General features: G+C 42.5%; 1 protein-coding gene across 6 annotated transcripts; it reads left to right on the forward strand.

The window, feature by feature from the left end:
- The first annotated feature begins 312 nt into the window (after positions 1–312).
- On the forward strand, positions 313–20,875 carry rudhira. 6 transcript variants are annotated; one of them, NM_001258702.1, is made up of 9 exons: positions 313–448; positions 651–1,431; positions 6,698–7,893; positions 8,205–8,508; positions 8,573–9,503; positions 9,571–9,877; positions 9,952–10,202; positions 10,280–10,432; positions 18,128–20,875. In NM_001258702.1, exons 3-9 carry the CDS (start codon positions 7,022–7,024, stop codon positions 18,676–18,678), a joined length of 3,369 nt encoding a protein of 1,122 aa, NP_001245631.1. In that variant the 5' UTR covers positions 313–448; positions 651–1,431; positions 6,698–7,021; the 3' UTR covers positions 18,679–20,875. The 6 variants fall into 5 exon arrangements, with proteins under 6 accessions (NP_001245631.1, NP_727567.1, NP_001368979.1 ...); NM_001382106.1 differs by lacking the exon at positions 18,128–20,875 and adding an exon at positions 12,930–17,801 and having other exon boundaries at positions 313–1,431; NM_167309.3 differs by having other exon boundaries at positions 313–1,431; positions 18,128–19,141.
- Positions 20,876–20,884: the final 9 nt, after the last annotated feature.

Here is a 20,884-nt window from a genome sequence, read left to right on the forward strand (position 1 = left end):
ATGCTACAAAAGCTCAAATTTGAAAATGAAAAAAAAAATACTAATTAAAATAATTACTTTTATTACTGAATAATTCGGTGGTGAAACTATACGTTTTTTCAGAGCATATGGTGTTGTGTTTTAATATTTTAAAAGCCGTTAGCTATTCATATTAAGCTGCTTTGCTAATATTTTAAATAAATAGACTGCAACTAGATTTATCCGTTACAAGGACATACACTCGTATATAAAGTCTGGTCACACTCAGAATGCTGTAATATAAAATTTGGTATTTCATATTACAGCTGCACGGTCACACTGGCATAGCACCCAGAAACCAAAAGAGCGAGACAAAAAACAGAGAGAGAAACAGCGCAGCAACCAAAATAATAACAATTAATAATACTAAGTGTCCGCTAAAGATATTGCACGAATAAAGGCAAACGCTCGCCAGCAGTCAGACCAGCTAGTACTAGTTTTTTCCCTTTCGTTCTGGCAGCAGAGTTTCTTGGTTATTTTCTTCTTTTTTTTCTGTTGCGACGCATAAATCGTCTCTTAATCGATATATACATATATATATATATAAAGACCTATGTATATAAGTTAACGGGAGAGTACGAAAACAAGGCGAACGTTTTGCAGATTTAATGTCGCAGTTACTTTTTGTGCAGCAAGAACAACAACATTGGCAGTAAGCAACAGCAGCAGAAAAAACAACAACGATAACAATAACAAAATCATAAACGAAAAACGACGAAAAGGAAACTTAAGTAAAACGTACGACGCAGCGCAGTCGTTGTGTCTGTATTGGTGCGTGTGCGTGAATTTGTGAACGCGAGTGGGAGTGAGCCAGCAATAGGGCTCTGCGTCGACGGCGGCAGCGGCAGAGGAAGACGAAGAAGAAACATACAAAAAATAGTTCAGTTTTTTTCAAACAAAACTCGAGCTCCGCAGTTGAGAATTTGCTGCGCGTCTCGAAAAAGCTTGTAATTAATTAGTAGACGCCCAATATTAAGCAACAACAGTTTGAGGGCGTGGCAAATCAAAATAATAAGAAGCATATAAACACAACATAAGGGGGAGACGGAGCAAAAGAGAGAGAAAGAGCAAGACGCAATTGGAGATTTTGTTGCTGCTGCTGCCGCCTGCAACAACCGAAGATAATAATAAAGAGGAGCTGCAAACAAGAACTAAGAACAACAACAGCAACAACTGACGAAAAGCACACACCATAAAGGAAATCAACAACAAAAGCTAAAGTGAGAAAGAGAGACCAAGTGAGAGAGAGTAGGAGAGCGAGCAGCTGAAACATATGATTTTTGTTTGTGTTGTTGTTTTTGCGCGCGCTCTGCGGAACGTGTGAGAAAAGTGGAACGAGCGAAACGAGTGGCAGTGTTGTTGTGTTTCAGCTGCTGCTGATTCAACCAGCGAACAGCAACAACAACGCAAGTGGTAAGTTCTTCATCTTCTTCTTCTAGTTGTTTCTGTTTGACGCGCAAAAAAAAAATTGAAAAAGAAAAGGAAAGAAAATCGTGCATATACATATGTGTACGAATATGAAAATCATATCTTCTATTTATGCAACTATTTGTTTATTTTTGCTCTGTCGAAATCACAGACGTGTAAGTTGTGCAAACAAAGAGCCAAGAATAGAGCGAAAAAAATGGGGAAGCTAAGCAGTGCAAAGAGAAGGAGAGAGCAGAAATTGTACTTGTATGTTTGTATTGTATTTGCTGTTATTTAAATGTCAAAAGTAGTGGAAATTTTGTTTTGGCTGTGACGCGAAAAAAAACAATATTTCAAAACACAAACAATGAAGGAAAAAAATCACACACAGATACTCGCCTACGTATATGTATGTGTGTTTATGTGCGCATTAGACGGCCAACAACAAAGCAGTGGAATCGAAACGGACTGATAGTGGAACACATTTGGGCACAGTGCGGTAAAAGTGAGAAACCTGTCATAGAAAATAGAAAGCTATTTACCATAATTTGTTTAACAAGGACAAATACTATTGAAATATTCGACTGCTTAACTTTGTGACAGTTTTGTTTTTCATCTACACTCTCATTGCACTAAAACTTTTACTTCAAATACAATATGTGTTCATTTTTATGTTCCACTGTGCGACGCTGCAAGGCAGAGAGTGAGAGATTTAGAGAGAAATAAAGAGCTTAGCTGCAAAAGAGAGGACAGCAACAAAATTTCGTTGCAGCTGAGTTGCTGAAAAGTGCGTTTGTGTGTGCATTCAAGTGCAACTGGCTGTGTGTTAGAGGTTTGTTTTCGTTTTCGGCTCTCTTCTCCGCCATCTCTCTCTGTCCCACTCACTTTTCGACTTCTGTATATATTTTGATAATTGCTCTGCTTTTGCCTCTTTGTTTTCCAGCTGAATTCGAGGGCAAAAGCAAGAACAGCAAAATGCTGTCGTGTAATCAAAGAATAACAAAAATATTTGGATGGCACAAATTGTTTTGGCTTCGTTTACAAAATTTAAAACGCACATTAAAAGTGACATTTTTCAATTGCCGCCCCCGCTACTCTTCTTCTTCTCCTTCATCACTGTTTGCACCCCACTTTCCCCCTGGGTCCATCTATGATTTTACCTAATAGAAATGTTTGCCAAAAAATCGCCCAATGTTTGTCCGAGTGGGTGGGTGTCATTGAAAATAAGCAGAAACACAGAAGTAGAGAAACAAAACAGTAAAAGCGAAAATTGCATTCCGCCTGTCAGCACTACAGTTGTACTTACTTTCGAAATTTCTAATTTTAAAAATCAGTTTACAAAAAATGCACTGAAATCAAAAACTATATACAAAATATTTGGCTCTGTATTTACTTTGCATTATTTTCAACACCTAGATCAATGAAATATATGATTATTTACCATAAAAATAACTTTGCTTTAAACCCCAAACCGTTTATCTCGTCCGGGTTTTACTGTGCTAGTATGGCCTATGGGCTAGTTTTATCTGCTCTAGACCAAGGGGTTCCTTTGTTCGCATCCAAGGACTGCCAAAGGTTGAGGGACGTGGACGGAAGCCCATGTGCCTTATCATCTGGTGAGGTGTATATGGGGGCGTGTGTGACTGATATACGTATGCATATGTACATATTCTACTTTAATCTGCATCAATAGGAATTATTTCGCCCCTCGTAATCAAGTAAAAATAATCAGCTGTGTGTGGGTTGATGAACTTGTGCTATTAAAAAAATCTGTTTCACACATACTTTATTAAGTTGCTATGTACATACATACATATGTACGTATAGTAACCAGGAGATATTTCTTTTTACAATTTTAAACAGGTATTTCTCAGTTCAAAATTGCTCATAGCCTAAAAACACGTTTAATTACTAGAACTGATGAAATTGCTTGACTAATATCTAAACGGTGTGTCTTGGTATTGACAGTAACAACCCCGCGCACTTCCCTCCATTGGGTTTTTGTTTTGATGTTTTTGAGAGGCGATGAATTGTGAGACTGCAGGGACCTGTTCGCGAACTGCAATTGTGTGCGAGAGAGCGGTTGTTGTATGTTCTTAGCCAATTGTAAAAGGAAAGCGAAAGACTTGCAGAGATTTTGTCAAGTGGCTTTTGGCACTGGCCAGCATAAACAATGGGGCTTCTAATGCACAAAAAAAAAAAAATCATGTCTCTCTTTGCAATTCAGCGGTACGATGGAATTGCATTGGGCCTGACACTCGTTTATGCGTTGGCCGAGTTCCCGTTTGAACTTGCTCTGGAATTGATCGAGTGTCAAGGATGCGTGTAAACTAATTCGAGGCCAGGTGCAGTCTTGCCTCCATATAGAGAATCTCAGTTAACTAAATAACCTGGCAAGTCAAGATAGAAAATTCAACACTTTCAAAAGCACATAAAATAATAAGAACAATCGTTCTTAAATAAAATATATGTAGTTTTCAACACGCTTTCAATGATTTAACAATGAGCAACGATCTTGGAGCTCAAAATAAATATTAAGTATAGATATACAAATCCATGCATCTGTGAGCAGATATTTGAAATTACCATTTTGCTGACCTACATTTTTGATGCTGCCTTTGTTTCGGAAGTTTGACTGTATCAACATTGAGGGGTCTGTCTCTTGCTCCCTCACTCTTCACTCTTTCTGCGAATTAATGCCGTTTGGATGCCTATTGCTAAACAAAGACAAATGCGTTACTTATGGTCGCCGTGTGTGTGTGTGTGGAAGCGACCGAGAAACAGCGAGGGGGTGGTCGATTGTCTCTCTTTCGCTCGCTAGTATGTCGCTTTTAGGTTTGTGTGACACTGCACGTTCCTATTGCAGTTATTGTTTTTGTTTGTGTTGCGCGTGTGCCAAGCCAATTGAGGAATGCAGTGATGCAGCTGCACTCCTTGCACTCTCCCGATTCTGTGGGGGAGCTTAACCCTTGGTTCCCGTTTGAACCCACCACCACCACCTCGGTCCCGACATTAGAATTTCGTTTGGGAATTTCGAGTGCTCTAGAGCAATGTGTGCCCCATCTGTCGAAATTCTTCACTGGTATTTCGCAATTTTTACAAGCGTTTAATTGAATCATTACGCCTTTACAACACGACTTCGTGCCTTATCATTTGTTAATTTCAATACGGAATACTATAGACGCATATAGCTGTGGTAATTACCTCATTTCTATCTATATGTGGCGAAATACCCGTTTAATCAATTGCCACCACACGTGGAAAAGTTTTGCCAACTGCATATGTATATTCATTATGCATTTTATTTGAACAGTCATCATCGATAGGGATCGTTCACCCAACGTCCTTCGAATGGGTTAAATGGTAATTGAATCTGCGAATTGGGTACCTCTTAAAAGAAAACCTTTTTGATAAATTCATTTAAATTATAATATAATGATTAAACCAGCTGCTTAAAACTGCTGGGAAATAAAAAATAAAGATAAATGAGAAATTATTTTCTACCCGGGCTCACAAGGGTTAATGTGTTTTCCTTTCTTGGGAAATGGAGAAGAGATCTTAGGCTTGGCTTAAACGGTTATTTCCAACAAGAAGGGAAAACGGAACGGAGAGAAGAACAAGCTCATTGCGAGCTTCTTTGTGTTTGCATATTGCGTTTTGCTGGCGAATTTGAGGTGAAAAGGAGCAGAAAACCAAAACTAGAAGCTAAAAGCTAAAGCAAATGGCTGATGATTTCTGCGTGACATTGAGGTTTGTTGTTATGGTTTGAAGCTTGATTTTCTTTTCTTACAAAATTTTGTTTTATTTTTTGCGTTACTTATTTATTTTTTTCGATACCTTCAATTTGTAAGCGTATTTTGTTGCTGCTTTATTGCACACAATTTGCACCCATGGAATTGAAATTGACAAACGTGGAGGAGATGAGCACAATAAGCCAAAAAGCTAAATTTAAATAGAAACAAAGCGCAACGAAGAAATACACGTAATGCGCTAATAAATTGGTAACAAGAGAGTGAAGAGAGGGCGGGGAATTGGGTGGCAGTGGGTGGGGGTGCCACTGTCCAAAGATTAAAGCAATTTGATTGAGACAAAGGGAAACGGAACGAAATGGAATGACCAAAAGAAACTATAAAATGTGCGCATTAGGGTGGACCTTAACTCAGTTTTCAATCATACATTTTTTATCACGCATACGTAGTGTTCTTATTTTTAGGGAGCATGATTTGGAACGAGCTCAACGATTCTGATTTCTTTGGTTTGGTACAAAATGTAGAATACTTATAATCTTCATAACTTGGCTAAGAGTCATATCGATAAAATAAAAGCTGTTTTTTAAAGCAAATAATTTCTCGTATTTATCGTAAGGTAATTTGACTGCCAGTCGATGGGCAAATTAAATTCCCGAGTTCAAAGGTGTCTGTATAATAATCTATATATGGGCAATTCGATTACGGATTATTTTATTCCAAATTACGATTTTTGGCCAAAATTGTGTATTTTCGAAGGGCCTTTTCATCATAACTTGGCTAAAAATCGGCATAAAGTCGAAAGAATACTGGTTTTATGCAGGAAATTACCAATAGTAACGACCCCTATCATTTTTGGAAGGGTTTTGAAAAATAAATTTTTGTGTGAATTTTCGATATTGATAAGGGGTAACATCATAAAATTTTGCAAAAAAAAACGAAAAAAATAAAATTTCCAACTTTGGAGGCCAATTAATTGCAAATTTAATTACGAGTTTAATGGGATATTACAGTCAATATTCATTCCAATATTTAAAATATTGCCGACAAAAAACATTATTTTTCGCCGAAAAATCAGAAGTTCAAATATCTTCAGACGTATTTTTAACATACGTGTACATAGCTTGACTGCAAATACTGCACTGCTAAAACAATGACTGCTTTGTTCAACCATATTGTTTACCATGTTTACTGGGCGTAAAGGTATTTAATTTTTTTAAATGATTAATCAAGTTACTTCTGGTTATCGCTTGTGCAACCTGTTTTTTTGTGCATTTTAGGTTGTTTTGCTTTTTTTAATTGTACCTAGCGATGAGTCAATCCACTTATACGATTGTTAATGACAAGCAAAAGCTAACAAAAGGTTGAGCAGACTATCAACATAAGATCTTTAAACTATTGGTGCACAGTTCATGTTTCGCAAACTCGACCAAAGGTCGTTTGGGTTCACCCTAAAGAGAGTGGGACAGATGAATGTGTGAGATTGTTCAATTTGTTTATTTATTGTCTTTGCTTTCTATTTGCAGTTGACAACAAGAGAGCAAACGAGAGAGAGACAAAGAGAGAGCGGAACAGCTGGGCAAAAGAAGCAACCGATCAGACGCAGTGTCTCCATAGAAGGCAAAAAAGAGAGAAAGAGAGTAGGCGAGAGAAGCTAGCGAGCGAGGTTGCCACCCGCCACCCACTGCCATCAGCCATCCGCCATCTGCCACCCCCAGCCGGCCGCTGCCCATTGACCTCCAGTGTGGAGGCACTGCATCATTGGCAGCAGCTGTGGTAGCAGCTAGAAGAGGAGCGATTCCGGCGGCCAGCAGTCACCACCGGCCATCCCCCCCAGCAGCCGCTGCATCATGTCCGCGGACTCGCCACGCCGTCATCCCTCTGGCGTGGTCGGTTCCGGCATTGGATTGGGCTCCGGATCCGGTACTGGCTTGGGTTCCGGCTCTACCGGTGGCAGCAAATCGGGCGCCGCCGTGCCGGCCATTGTACCTCCGCAAACAGTGTCGGATCGATCGATCCTTGACTCGGCCATTGGTTTCATCAACGATGTAACGCTGGCCAATCAGCCGGTGCAAGATCCCAAGGACACGATCACCTGGGCCCGTTTCGAAACGTGTGCGGATGTAAGCGATCCGCGTTTCGGTGATGACTGGGAACTGGAGGGAAATGCAGCGCCACCACTATTGCTGATTCTCGGCTACGGTCTGGGCGTTCAAGTGTGGGCCATACCAGCCAACGGCGAGGCGGTCGAGGTGCTATCCTGGCGTCACGGCGTCGTCACTGCGCTTCGTGTGCTGCCCACGCCGGCCACGGCTGCTGCTTTGGATGAGAATGGTCGGGCGGATGAGCCGGTCGATTCATTTGCCGAGAAACGTCCCCTGGTGGCGTTCGTCGACGGAGGCAGTGCAGCGGCCAGTGGTCTACTGGCTGGCAGCTCGGGATTGGGTCTGGGTGGCGGCGGCGGAGGAGTAACAACAGTTGGCGGATCGGTTGGAGGTGTCAGCGGCATCGGTGTGTCGGCCTCTGCCCAATTCAGTGCCGTAAACTTCATGTCCCTCAAAACGGGTGTCCAGGTGAAGACGATCAAGTTCAAGAACGCCGTGCTGGACATCCAGGCCAATCGATCGGCGGTGGTCATAACGTTCCACGAACGGATTGCCGTCTTTGATGCCAGGACACTGGAGGACCGTCTCACTATTACCACCTGCTATCCCAGTCCGGGGTAAGTTAACTTTATTCCATGTTAAAAAAAAATCCACATAATCATTTGGTTCAAATATAAGTTAATTATAACGCCTTATCATATAACATTAACTGAAATTACACTTATAATGATAATGAGGATCTAATGGAATTAATTTTCATTTTCACGGTGACAGTGGGTCATTTTAGATGGTCCATTAACTTTGATTGTGACTCTTAGTTTTATTATAATTGGGCTTAAAAGTGATGATAGTTAGAAGTAGTTGAAAATAATCACCGCTTGTGTTGCTAACTTGTACTTGTTTAAAATTGAATTGCCTTTCTTGGCAGGATCAACCCCAATCCCATTGCTCTGGGACCGCGCTGGCTGGCGTATGCGGAGCATAAACTGCTGCACTCCAAGCGCAGCGGAGGCGGATGCGATGGCGAGGGCGTTCCCAGCTACACGGCCACTGTTCTCAATGCGGCCAAATCCCTGAGCAAGGGACTGCGAGAGTTTGGTGAACAGGTGGCCGCCGGCCTAACGGGCACCACCGCCGGCAGCGGTGCCAGCTCCAAGAGCAGCAGCTTCGACTCGGCCAGCGGCGGTCCGGATGCCAAGCAGTCCGGTGTGGTCACCATCATCGATGTGAAGGTGCGTGAATGAATATTTATAGTTCTGTACACTATGCATAACTAATCATATTTTTGATTGACAGCATCCGGTGAAGGACTACAGCCCCACGTCGGGTACTCCGTTGAGCTCGACGGCTGGCTCACAGGGCGGCGGCGATCCCATCGTTGCTCACTTTGTGGCCCACAGCGAGGCTCTGGTGGCCATGGAGTTCGACAGCTCCGGTATGCTGCTTCTCACCGCCGATCGACGCGGTCATGATTTCCACGTCTTTCGCGTACAACCGCATCCTGTCGGTCCCAGCCTGGCTGCCGTGCACCACCTGTACGTGCTACATCGCGGCGACACTAGCGCCAAGGTGCAGCACATCGCCTTCTCGCTGGACTCGCGCTGGGCTGCTGTGTCCACGTTGCGCGGCACCACCCACGTCTTCCCAATTACGCCCTACGGCGGCGCCATGGGCGTACGCACGCACACCTCGCTGCATGTGGTCAATAAGCTGTCCCGCTTCCACCGGAGCGCCGGCCTCGGAGCCGATGGACGCTCCAGTTCGCCGATCTCGCACTCGGAGAGCACGACGTTCGTGCAGTCACTGCAGCCGTATCATAATCCCACTTTGCCGCCGTATCCGCGGCCGTCGGTAGTGCAGCCGCTGGCCCAGCTGCGCCAGCCCTTCACTCTAGGATCACCGCCAGGATCGGCGGGTCTGGGCGGTGGTGTGGGCGGCGGTGGAGTGATGGGCTCTGGCGTAAGTGCCGGTGGTCATGGAGTCGGTGTTGGTGTAGGCAGCAACAGCCAACGGCAGCGACAACGCCTCTCCTCGCTGTCAGACGATAGCGGCAAACCACTGAGTGTCTGCTCCATCTTCGCCAAGTCGCGCTCCTGGCTGCTGGAGCCACCGATGGCGACGCGAGAGCAGCCGCATCGTGTCCAGCGCAAGGCGGTGGACTCGCTCTTCGTGATGGCCGGCCACGGGGCGCTTATCCAGTACGATCTGGACACGAAGCTAGCCTCACGTGAGTCACTCATTTAGCTTTTTCGTAGCATCTACTGTATGGCACACAATCATCTTATCCATTGCAGATGTTGCCAAAGAGAAGATTTGTGATGACACGCCCATCGAGCTGGAGGTTGAGGCTCGCGCCCAGTGGAATCTGGGACGGCGCAAGGATGGATCTCAAGAAATCGCACCACCGCTGGGGCTGGACAATTGGCTGATTAAGGATCGCCATGCCAGCCTGCTGTTGGACAGCGCCAATCAATTCGACGATCCGGACGAGCGAACCGAAAGCTGGTTGGCCCAGGTGGAGATCATTACGCACGCTGGTCCCCACCGCCGGCTGTGGATGGGACCGCAGTTCGTCTTCAAGAACTACAATACGCCCAGCGGGTAAGAGATAGTTGATTTGTTCGTGCGTAATATGTTGAGTGAAATCTAAACCGTATATGTTCATCCTATTACAGTTCCAATCTGAACCACGTCGATGCAGAGGCTGTGGAAATTGGCGTGAGCAAGACGACGACCACCACGTTGCCCTCGACGGCGGCTTCATCTGCCTTGGGATTGGGTACGATTATAGGCAAGGATCGGTCCAGTCCGCTCAATATGCCCCTAAGTGCAGCCACGTCGGTGGGAGGAGCTGGCATTGGCAGTTCGGCGGTCACAGGACGCAGCGGTGCCGGTGTACCGGTTCTCATCGAATCTGGATCGTACAGTAAGTGGAGAAATCTTTCTATCTTTTCTCTCAACGTACCGGTTTACGAACTCTTTTACTCTTCATAAACGAAACAGGCAGCATTGAGCAGAGTCCCAAGTTGATGGATCGCTTCCGACATGGTCACTTGGATTCGGATTATGGCCACGGCGATACACGCCTGAAGGAGGATTTGGCGGATGCCATGCGAGAATCGCCATCAACGGCAGCAGCTCGACGTGAGACTACCGGTAAGTGGCAGGCAAATCCTAAAATATATCGTCCTGGATAGATGTACACAAGAATTACGCATGTTGTGCAAGACTATTCGAATGTTAGCCGCTGATTCCGGGAAGGTATTTGCTTGTGTGCTTCTGGACGGGATCATTGAAGCGGGTTAGCTCCCGGAATCAAAGGCATCCTCGTTGATCATTTGCCGATTCTCGATGTCTTCACAAATCTGTTTATTAATTGTTTACGTTCTATACAAACGTTTTATGTTAACTTTCTACATTTTGGATCTTCGATTTGTATTTACGTTTTTGTTTTGATAAACACATATATTTATCTATTTATATATATACAATATATTTATGTTTTTTTATTTCGAACGCTTTCAAAATGAAAATGTTTAATTCAAAATATTTTTGGTGGTCAAACATAAGAAAAAAAAAAAGCTGTATTTTGATCTTGATTATGAAACACCACGAAATTGGCATTGGTTGTTGGTTATTGATAATGATGATAAACTTTGATGATATGATGCTGATAATGATGATGTTATAGCCATCCCTACCACCGCTCACCCTTGCATGTTCCTTTTACTCTACTTCAAACTCATTTCACCAAGCTTTCTCCTCATTCTCCATCCATTCACATTTCCTCCCTTTCTCTGTGTGTGTGTGTGTGTATGTAAGCGTGTGTATTGGAGTGTTTTTGTGGTGTAAGTGTGTTGGTAATTTTTTTTTTAAACTTTAGTTGTTGAAACTTTATTTTTCTAGCCGGAAACAAAACTCACTTAACCAAATTATTTATGAACTTATCTTTGGTGTTTTTGTCTAGCCCTAAAATGAGATACCACTAAAATTAATCTATTTCTATTTTATTGACAACTAAATTTAAGCTAACAACATTTTTGCCACAGCAGTGTCCACTATCTAAACGAAAATGTAAAAAAAAAAAACCACAAAACCATACCCCCAATAGGAATTCTTCTGCAACACGTTATATACACATCTACTTTTGCCCCATTGGTCGCTGTTAATCCTGTCGAGCACATAACCCCCTGGAATTTGGTCGGACGGATCGGGTGGAATGTATGGAGTTATATATCCTCGATCTTGTCTGATTTTCCTAATGAAAATTTGAACGCTTTTCCCAACACAAAGCAGCACAGTATTTCCATTTTCTTCTTCTCCATCACAGACTTTTGATCGTATTTTACTTTTCCACACTTGATTTCCGCATAGTTTTTTTTTTTCAGTTGCAAGCTTTATTTTATCACACTACACTATCCATTCACTTTCCATTTTTTTGTAATTTTACCCGTAAAGTAAAAGTTACAAAGAGATTCTGTTCATCGAAAATGTCCGTATCTTTTTCCGCCTGTCCTTCTGCATAATTGTCTGTCCGTATAAACTTCTTTGAAATACCAAAAGATTTCGCTCCTTTCCGTCAGATGACGAGTTTTTCGAAAAAAGTACTTTTATTTTGCAATTCATTACCAAATGCAACGGGTATCAGATAGTCGAGCATTCGACTATGGCGTTTCTTCATTGCTTCACATTGATTCCTAACTTTTCATTACACGTCTGCATTTTTTATCACATGCATTTTTACCTCTGTACTTTGCTGCTTCCCCTTCCTTTTCTACTGCTTCACTCTACTTATGGGTGCCTATTTTTCGTCCCTTGTCTCTTGTGATTCCTTTGATGCACTTAAAAATTTGTGTTCGTAAAGAAAAAGAACGAAAGAAGAATTGTGAACCGAAAGTTTCATTGCACGTGCGAGTGAGAAAGCATTAGAGTGATTGGGGGCGAGTGAGATGGAAAGAGGGAGAAAGCAAGGGGAGAGAGAGAGAGAGAGAACGGTTGAGAGGAAAGAGCACATTAATCTACATGAATCTCTTAATAAAAAGCCAAAGCCATAAAAATTTCGAAAACGCAATTCAAAATTCACGATTAAACTATTTCCAGTTTCGTTATTACTTCCCCAAATTCAATGTCACAGCTATTTACTTCACTTTATTTTTTAAATAATTTTCGTTTTCACACTAAAACAAAACAAACAAACAAAAAAAAGACAGTTAAAAATTTATTTTCGTTTTTCATTTTTGAGTTGCCCAATACAAATATATATATCTTTACAAATTTATATATTTTTCTGTTTCACGTTCGATTTTCCTTTTTTGTTTTGAGTGTTTTCCGCTTCCTTTTTCAATCGATCAACTGCTCGAGAAAAACAAGTTTTAATCGCGCCTACTGCCAATATAATGCATTACAAGCTTAGCTTAAATGTTACCAAATATGTAGATCAAACATACGCTGAAATGTATTTTCCAATTAAACATTTTCAAAACTACGAATCAGTATCGAAATTAGTATCAAAATTCGCCTTTGGCTTTTTGTTTTTTGTTTCTTGTACGAACAAAAATGCGCTTTTCTCATAATTTGTTTTCTCTTCTATTTCTCTTTTTTCTCCGCTCTGTGTTCTGTGTCCTGTGCCCCAACGTTGTTGACCCGCCTCCAGCTGCATCTGTCGATCAGGCAGCTCCCCCGTGTGGCGATCACCTGGCTACCGGTGCCTCGCCAGCTTCAGCGGATCTCCTGGCTGCCGGCGCCGGAGGAAGTGCTTCCTCGAATTGTGATAATGTCTGCTATTACGATGCACTCGCCGAGCACGAGAGTCTCAATGATCTGGACGAGGTGGTGGAGGATCAGCATCAGCATACAGATGCAGAGACGCATTTGCACTCAATGGACTCAATTTCAGCCCTGGCATCCGTTCTGCCCAACATCTGTAGCTATTCGCGTGTAGAGAAAATGGTCAATCCGCTGGGCACTGTGACGGATCTAAATGCTGGGATCTCCGGTGAACTGCAGACGGATATGCTGGACGAGGTGGTCGGCCAACTGGCCGCCGAGGATACGGTGATCCATGAGAATTGCGATGAGGCTCTGTTCCGACCAGTGGTGGCCATCTTTTGCAGTGATCCGGCTGAGAGACAAAAGCTCCTTCAAAAGGATCAGAAGACGGAAGAAGCGACAGCATCGGAACTGGAACGCGAACAGGCCAGTTGCCAACCGCCCGTTGTGTTGGTCAATAAGTTGATTGTACCGGTGATTGCCAAGGAGATGGACGAAGTGCTTGTCCAGAAGGAGAAGCAAAAGTCGCAGAAGCAATCGCACAAGGCACAGCAGCAACAGCAACAGCAGCAGCAACAACAGAAAACCCTGGCTGCCGCCGAGGATGCGGCACAGGCGCAAAAATTCGCAGAGCTTTCACATCTCAATAAGCCCAAGGGCAATAGCAACAACAATAAAACTGCCAGCCAGAAGAGTGGTAGTGGAACGTCCGAGGATGAGGCCACCACTACCATTACACTCGCCAAATCAGCGAAGAAGGCCAAGAATAACAAGCAAAAGACCAGCGGAAAAGTCAGCGAAAAGAAGCCAGAGCAGACGAATCTGGCGGAGGAGAAGGTTGCTGTCGAGAAAGAGGAAAATGAAGAGAGGGCTGTTCCGATGGTCAAGAAAACCATCAACAAGGAGCAGGATTCGGATGCCGAGTCTGATCATGCAGATAGTCTGCTGGCCAACAAGAGCAGCATTGCGGCCGTCATGGTGAGCAGTGCCAGTGCCCAGGGATTAAGTTTGCACGTGGAGATGAGTGCGGCGGATGCGGAGCAAGGCGAAGATGAAGAGATCGAAGGGCTCGATGAGGAGCCACCCAAAACAATGTCCAAAGACAACAAGAAGAAGCAAAAACCAGGAGATGCAGTAGCAACCATGACAATCGACAAGGAGAAGGAAAAAGCCAAGGAGAAGGAGCTGAAGCTAAAGGAGAAAGAAAGGGAAGCCAAGCTTCAGGAGAAAGAGAAAGAAGAAAAGCTTAAACTTAAGGAAAGAGAAGAGAGCCTTAGGATGGAACGAGAGGAAAAACTTAAGGAAGAGAAGATCAAGGAGAAGGAACGAGAGGAGAAGTTGAAAGAAGAAAAGATCAAGGAGAAGCAAAGAGAGGAAAAACTAAAGGAGGAGAAGCTCAAGGAGAAGGAACGAGAAGAAAGGATGAAGGAAAAAGAGCGCGAAGAGAAGGCTAAGGAGAAGCAACGAGAAGAAAAGCTAAGAGAGGAAAAGATCAAGGAGAAGGAGAGAGAGGAAAAACTCAAGGAGAAGCTAAGGGAAGAGAAAATCAAGGAGAAGGAAAAAGAAGAAAAGCTCCGAAAAGAGCGTGAAGAAAAAATGAGGGAAAAGGAACGAGAAGAGAAAATCAAAGAGAAGGAGCGAGTTGAAAAGATCAAGGAGAAGGAACGAGAAGAAAAACTAAAGAAAGAAAAGGAAGAAAAGCTCAAGGAGAAGGAAGAGCTGCTCAAGAAAAAGGAGAAGGAGGAAAAGGAGAGAGAAGAAAAGCTCAAGGAAAAGGAAAGGCAAGAGAAGCTCAAGGAGAAAGAACGGGAAGAGAAGCTCAAAAGGGAAACGGAAGAGAGGCAACGAGAAAAGGAAAGGGAGGAGAAGCTAAAAGAGAAAGAGAGGGCTGAAAAGCTTAAAGACCTGGAAAAAGAAGTAAAGCTAAAGGAAAAGGAGGAACAGCTCAAGGAGAAGGAAAAGGAGCTTAAACTCAAGGAGAAGAAGGAGAAAGACAAGGTCAAAGAGAAGGAGAAGTCCCTGGAAAGCGAAAAGCTCCTCATCTCGGCAACCGTTAGCAATCCATGGAGGCGAGTCGTCGAGGATACTCCACCCAAACTGCCTGCGGTTCAGGACTATCCCAGCCTTGGCAAGAAGCCCACTAAAGCGAGTCCGGAGAAGAAGCGGGATGAAAAACTGCTGCCTGGACTGACTACTCCCCCCAAAGAGGTGAACGACACCTTTGAGGACTTCTTGAGCGGCTTAAAGCCACTGGAGGCCTTGCCACCTCTCCCTGCTCTCGAACCCCTGGAGGTTAAGGAGGACTCGAAAAAGGAATCTGTCAGTCTAATCAACTTTGAAAGTCCGTTGCAGGAGACAGCTTCCATACCGCGGAAGATTTCCCCACCGCCACGTGGTTTCACCGAACAGAATTTGATCCTCGCCTTGTGCGGTTCCCTGCACTATGAAAATGAACAGGAACGCATCCGGGAAACGGAGGCCGAAGTGCAGCCTGAGGTGGTAACAACACCGGAACCGGTATACATTACCCTGGATACGCTGGCCCTGCAGAAATCCACCTCTACATCGAATAACTCATCCGGATCTGAGGAGATTGTCGTCATGGAGGAACCCGTAAAGAAGCTGAGCAAGAAGCACAAGCGACTGAAGCAGCTTCAACTGCAACAGCAGCAGCAGCAAAGGGAGCGGGAACCGGACGACGAGGAGCTGCGTCCCCTGATCAGCATAAGCATGTGCGATTCCCAGCTGGACGTGCCGGATATACCAGTCAGAGCCATGCCCGACGACGATGAGGGCGTCGAGGAGGAGCCCGAGACGGAACCGGAGCAATCACTGCCCGAGGATCTGCTGCACTTTGGTAGCAGTGGCGTGGCCACCAATGCCACCACAACGGACAGCGAAGGGCCGGTGCCGGCTACCACATCCGATGACAATGTGGTCTACGGCTCATCCAGCACAAGCAATGCCGCACCGCACAAGCTGAAGACCAAAAAGCTGGAGCACAAGATCAATCTGATTGCGGCCATCGAGGCGGCCACTTCCTCGTCCACATCCTCGGCGGAGGAGAGCAGTGTGGAGACGACGGTACATCCAGATCCCACGGGCCTCGGTCTGGGCATTGGCCTGCAATCCCATTCGCCGGGCGCCGCAGTCGGTGCTGGAAGCTCGACCACGGGTGGCGCTACAGCAGCATCTCTGCCCGCTGCCGGTGGCGTTACCTCTGTGGGATTGGCCGTAGGCGTGGCCAGCCCACCGAGTGCCACAAAGAAGAAGACGAAGCGCCGGAAGAGATAAGAATTAGCGATATGTTTGCTGTGCGTCTTTAGCCTGGTGGTGCTGTGGCATCTGTACGCCGCCAATCGACAGGATGGAGCACCCACTGCCCATGCGCTCCAACAGCAGCAGCAGCAGCAGCAGCCGGAACAGCCGCTGCAGCCGCCGCCACCGGATCATCCACCACCATCGGAGGAGCCAGGCCCAGCCATTTTTCAACCCAATCCCATGCTGAAGCAGGAGGAAGTTGAGCAGCCGGTGGGCAGGACCAGAGCCAAGTAGAAGAGCAATGGACGCCAAGCAAACGAGTGGAGGTCACTACAGTGAGCTGCTCCACACAGAGATTCGCGAACTATATATACATGAGATGGAGATGGCATCCACGACATGATGATGACTCTAGATTCTTAGATTTTTAGCTGAGTGCAAGAAAAGTATATCATTTCAGTAACCACGAAACAAAAACAAAACGATTCAAAAAGAAAACCAACAAAAAACAAAACAAAACACAAAACTCTGCAAAAAAATTGTGATTTATCGAAAAGAAAAACAACAAGTTAGTTATAATGCATAATTTAAAGCAAAACAAAACATAAACACAAAAAAAAAAAAACAAAACAAAACGACTGTAGCTACTCGTTTAGACAAAAAACATAAAACAATTAAGGAAAAGCGACAAAAATATTTAAATACTAACCGATTTTTAAGTGCAAAGTTATATTGTTAGCTATACATCTCTAGAAATTAAAAGTATAACAATATATATATATATATAAATCAGACACACACATATATATATATATACATACGTATATATATATATAATATATTGAAAAAGGCCTAAAAGTAAAAACACTGATCACAAGTATCAAAACTAATTAATGCTCTCAAATTGTACATAAATGGCGCCCGAAAATCGAAATTTGTAAAATTGATATCCTGCCCCTTAGCTAACACACACACACACACACACTACACACACACACACACACACACATGCAGCTAAAGCTGTTTGCAGAACACACAGTTGGAATTTAATGGTTAAATAGTAATATTCAAACCCATAATTGGGTGGTATTCAATAGAACGAACGACTTTTTCCCCCAACAAACTACATTTTCCTGCCCAAAAAGCCAACTGCGTGTAAGAACTACTGCAAAGCGACTAATGACTAAACTATGTGGATTATAATACTAATTGTCCAATGTCACAATTGTTTAAACTCGTTTCTAGGCTTTGCTTTCGTTAAGTTTTCTCCATACTCGTTCAAGTTTCATATAGATCCTCCCAACAAACTCAAGGTCTCTTCTTTTTTAAATCCTTTTTTTTTTTTTTGTTTGTTAATTTATTCTCCGTTTTGTTTTTATTTCGTTTTAATTTCGTCATTTGTTCTGTTTCTTAAAAAGATTGTAAAAAGTGAGGAAATCAATTGTTTTCTGTATATAAATATATGTATATCGTTTAAAAATTACATCTAACTCGCAGTATTTATGATTTACGTTTGAGAGATGGATACAAAAAAAGGAGGCAAGGAAATCGCTAAACACTAAAATTTAATTTAATTAAATGATGTATGATTAAATAAATGCAATTTTAGTTAAAACAACAAATGTGGCCATCAAGTGTTCTTATTGGGAATCGGAAACTTATAATAAGTTATATTATTTGGAGTAGATTTCCAGGACCTTCAGTTAAAATAAATGCATTTTAGATTTGAAATCTTAAAAGGATTAATTTTTAAATGTTTTTATAGATACATTCAAAAATGAAAAAACCTAAACTAATGTGAATTGTATGTATATTTTTTAGGCAACTATTTTACCACGGATCAGCTGGATGGCTTGGCTCTTAACAACAATAATAACATCAACAACAACATAATCCCAACCAAAGACAATGCGAGTCCCAATCCCAATACCAATACCAATCCCAATGCGATCCCGAGCAGCAACAAGGTCCAGAAAGCGGAGGTCACCGATGCCGTAGATTATCCCATTCGCCATTCGTACGGCGATCACGGCGAACTGTCGACGGTGGTGAACATCGAGGTGTTCGACGACCAGCTAAGCATGAGCAGCATCAGCACCAATAGTCGCCTCTCTCTGGAGGGACCGCCATCGCAATCGTCGCCGCCGCTCAGCCTGACCAATGGCCTGATGGACACCAATCTGATGCACTTCAGCGAGAGTGTGACTGGCACTGGAGTGGCGCAGGCGCAGGTGCATGGAAGGGGCGCCAATCGCTTCGAGGTGGACGACGACGACGAGGAGGAGGAGGAGGAGGAGGAGGAGCTGGATGAGGAGGCGGAGCCGGATGATGATGAGCGGGAGGATCGCCCACTGGGCAGGCGGAATTTGTGAGAGTTAATGCAGAGGGCGGGCCTGTTGGGTGGCCAGCTGCACCAGATGCGACGTATGTGCGCCCAGCTCTTTAGTGCGCGCGCTGGCGAGGATTCCTAGACGAAGGTTTTGGTGCCGTTGGCTACACACTGTATTCTCTGTATCTGCAACTGCAGCTGCATTTGCATCTGCAACTGCATCTGCATTCTTCTGTAACTGCATCTGCCTCGGTATTTGTATCTGTATCTGTGTCTCCGACGAGCTATCGTAGTTTAATTTTTTGCTTTTTTTTTAGTTTAGTCCAAGTAGTCGATAGTCGATATATCCGGCAGCGTTTCTGTAGCCATTATACTTCTTATTATTATTTGTTTTTTTTTTTTTCATTCTGATTGGATTCTGTTTTTTGATTTCTACGAAAGAGAAGAATACGTACTTTCCCCGAGAAAACTAAAATGTGAAATGCCAATGCAATAAAAGTGAAAACAAAATCGTGTGAAAAGATATATAAGCATAAGAAATAGATCAGATCAGACCTCAGCTGAATGCCGTGATATTTAAAATAAAATTTAACAAAAACAAAGTGAAACGTTATGGAAGGAAATGAATTGAGGAGCGTAGAGCGAGCGAGAGGCGAAATACAGTACATTATTAAATATATATATATATGTACATATATATATATATATATATATATATTAATAAATATATGTATGTATTCAGAGTTCGAAAGGCGCATATAGCAACCACAATGAACCACAAAATATGAATTATGTAATAGCATAATAGCTCCATCTACTTACCCTAGACTAAAGAAGCCCAAATTTCGCTTATTTTTCCAACTCTTATTTTATACCATAATTAAGTAGGAATTTAGTTTTATATACTTTTCTATTGTGAACCAATGAAGTCCAGTTCGAGAATTCACTCTGCGTTTATTGACCATCGAAGAGCAATGATTTATTATACGGATTTTCCTTACCAAATTTTGTGAAATGCACTGAAAATAGTTAACTAATTCCGGAGTCCTGAATATTCTGCCATCAGCATTCACAGTTCTTGTTAATAATTTTTCGATGCGTAAACGAGAATTCATTCCAAAACAAATAAAAAAAAAGAAATCGCGCAAGAAACATTAACGTAAAGTCCATAACATAAAGTTGCCCAAATAGATGAGAAAATTTAAACATATCCATTTACAGATATACATATAGTATAAATATTTCCACATTGGTGCATTAACGACATCCCAAAACAAAAAACAAAAAACAAAAAACAAAAACAACAAAAGTCTTGAGAGAACAGTTCAAACTTCATGGCAAAACATATATACTATATATATTTTTTTATAAACGTTGAACGATGATCTACACATTTATATATTATAGATGAGCATACTAAGAAGATTCCCATCACACAAATAATCAAAAATCAATCGCAGATAAGCAATGAGAATTTGCTCTTGTTGCCGCTTCCTGTTTCCACCTAAATAAGAAAAAAAGGGTAAAGATATAAAACTGAGGTCGCTGAAATCAAAACATAGATACAAAATACATACACACACACACACACACACGCATACTGCTGGCCAGGTTGAGGTTGTGGATATTGAAAATTGAACATTTTATATAACAAAATATTGGAGAGAGGAGAATTAAAGGTTTTGTGGAAGGAGAAACGAGAAGCATACAAATATTTTTTATACTTGCAACTGTCGTCTTCACTTTATGTTTCGATTTTCAGCAACAAATTTTAGCCATCTAAGTCTACGGATATGATTTCGCATATATACACATACATATATATATATATATTTATATATATATATATATAGACATATAGATACGCAAATTGGCAGAACATTTACTTAAAACCCATACCTAAATATATGAGTATATACATATATCTACGTTTATGTGGGCATCTTATTACGATGTTCATTTCATGTCGTCGCATGTTTTCCCCTTAGTTAATCGAAAATCAAACAAAACAAAAAAAAGCCTATAAGACAAAAACCACAAAAAAAAAAAAATCTATCTTTTTTAATTCATTTGTATAACCGAAAGTGTCATAGAATTCATTTGAGAGGTCGATTCTAGAATTGATTCCACCATATAATATAATAAATGCATAAACTAAAAAAAAAAAACTCAGCAATTATCGTTTTTCTCTGCAAGGATTTTATATATATAATATTATTATATATTCACTTAAAATAACTTCATTTCGA

Source organism: Drosophila melanogaster, chromosome X (genome assembly GCF_000001215.4).
Source record: "Drosophila melanogaster chromosome X".
Taxonomy (NCBI): Eukaryota; Metazoa; Arthropoda; class Insecta; order Diptera; family Drosophilidae; genus Drosophila; species Drosophila melanogaster.

Bases quoted from the DNA above. Each gene is read 5' to 3' on its own strand.
- rudhira (NM_001258703.2), top strand. From the start codon at position 7,022: ATGTCCGCGGACTCGCCACGCCGTCATCCCTCTGGCGTGGTCGGTTCC. The intron at 10,203-10,279 runs GTAAGTGGAGAA...TAAACGAAACAG, and splicing joins CATCGAATCTGGATCGTACA to GCAGCATTGAGCAGAGTCCC. The intron at 10,433-12,929 runs GTAAGTGGCAGG...ACCCGCCTCCAG, and splicing joins AGCTCGACGTGAGACTACCG to CTGCATCTGTCGATCAGGCA.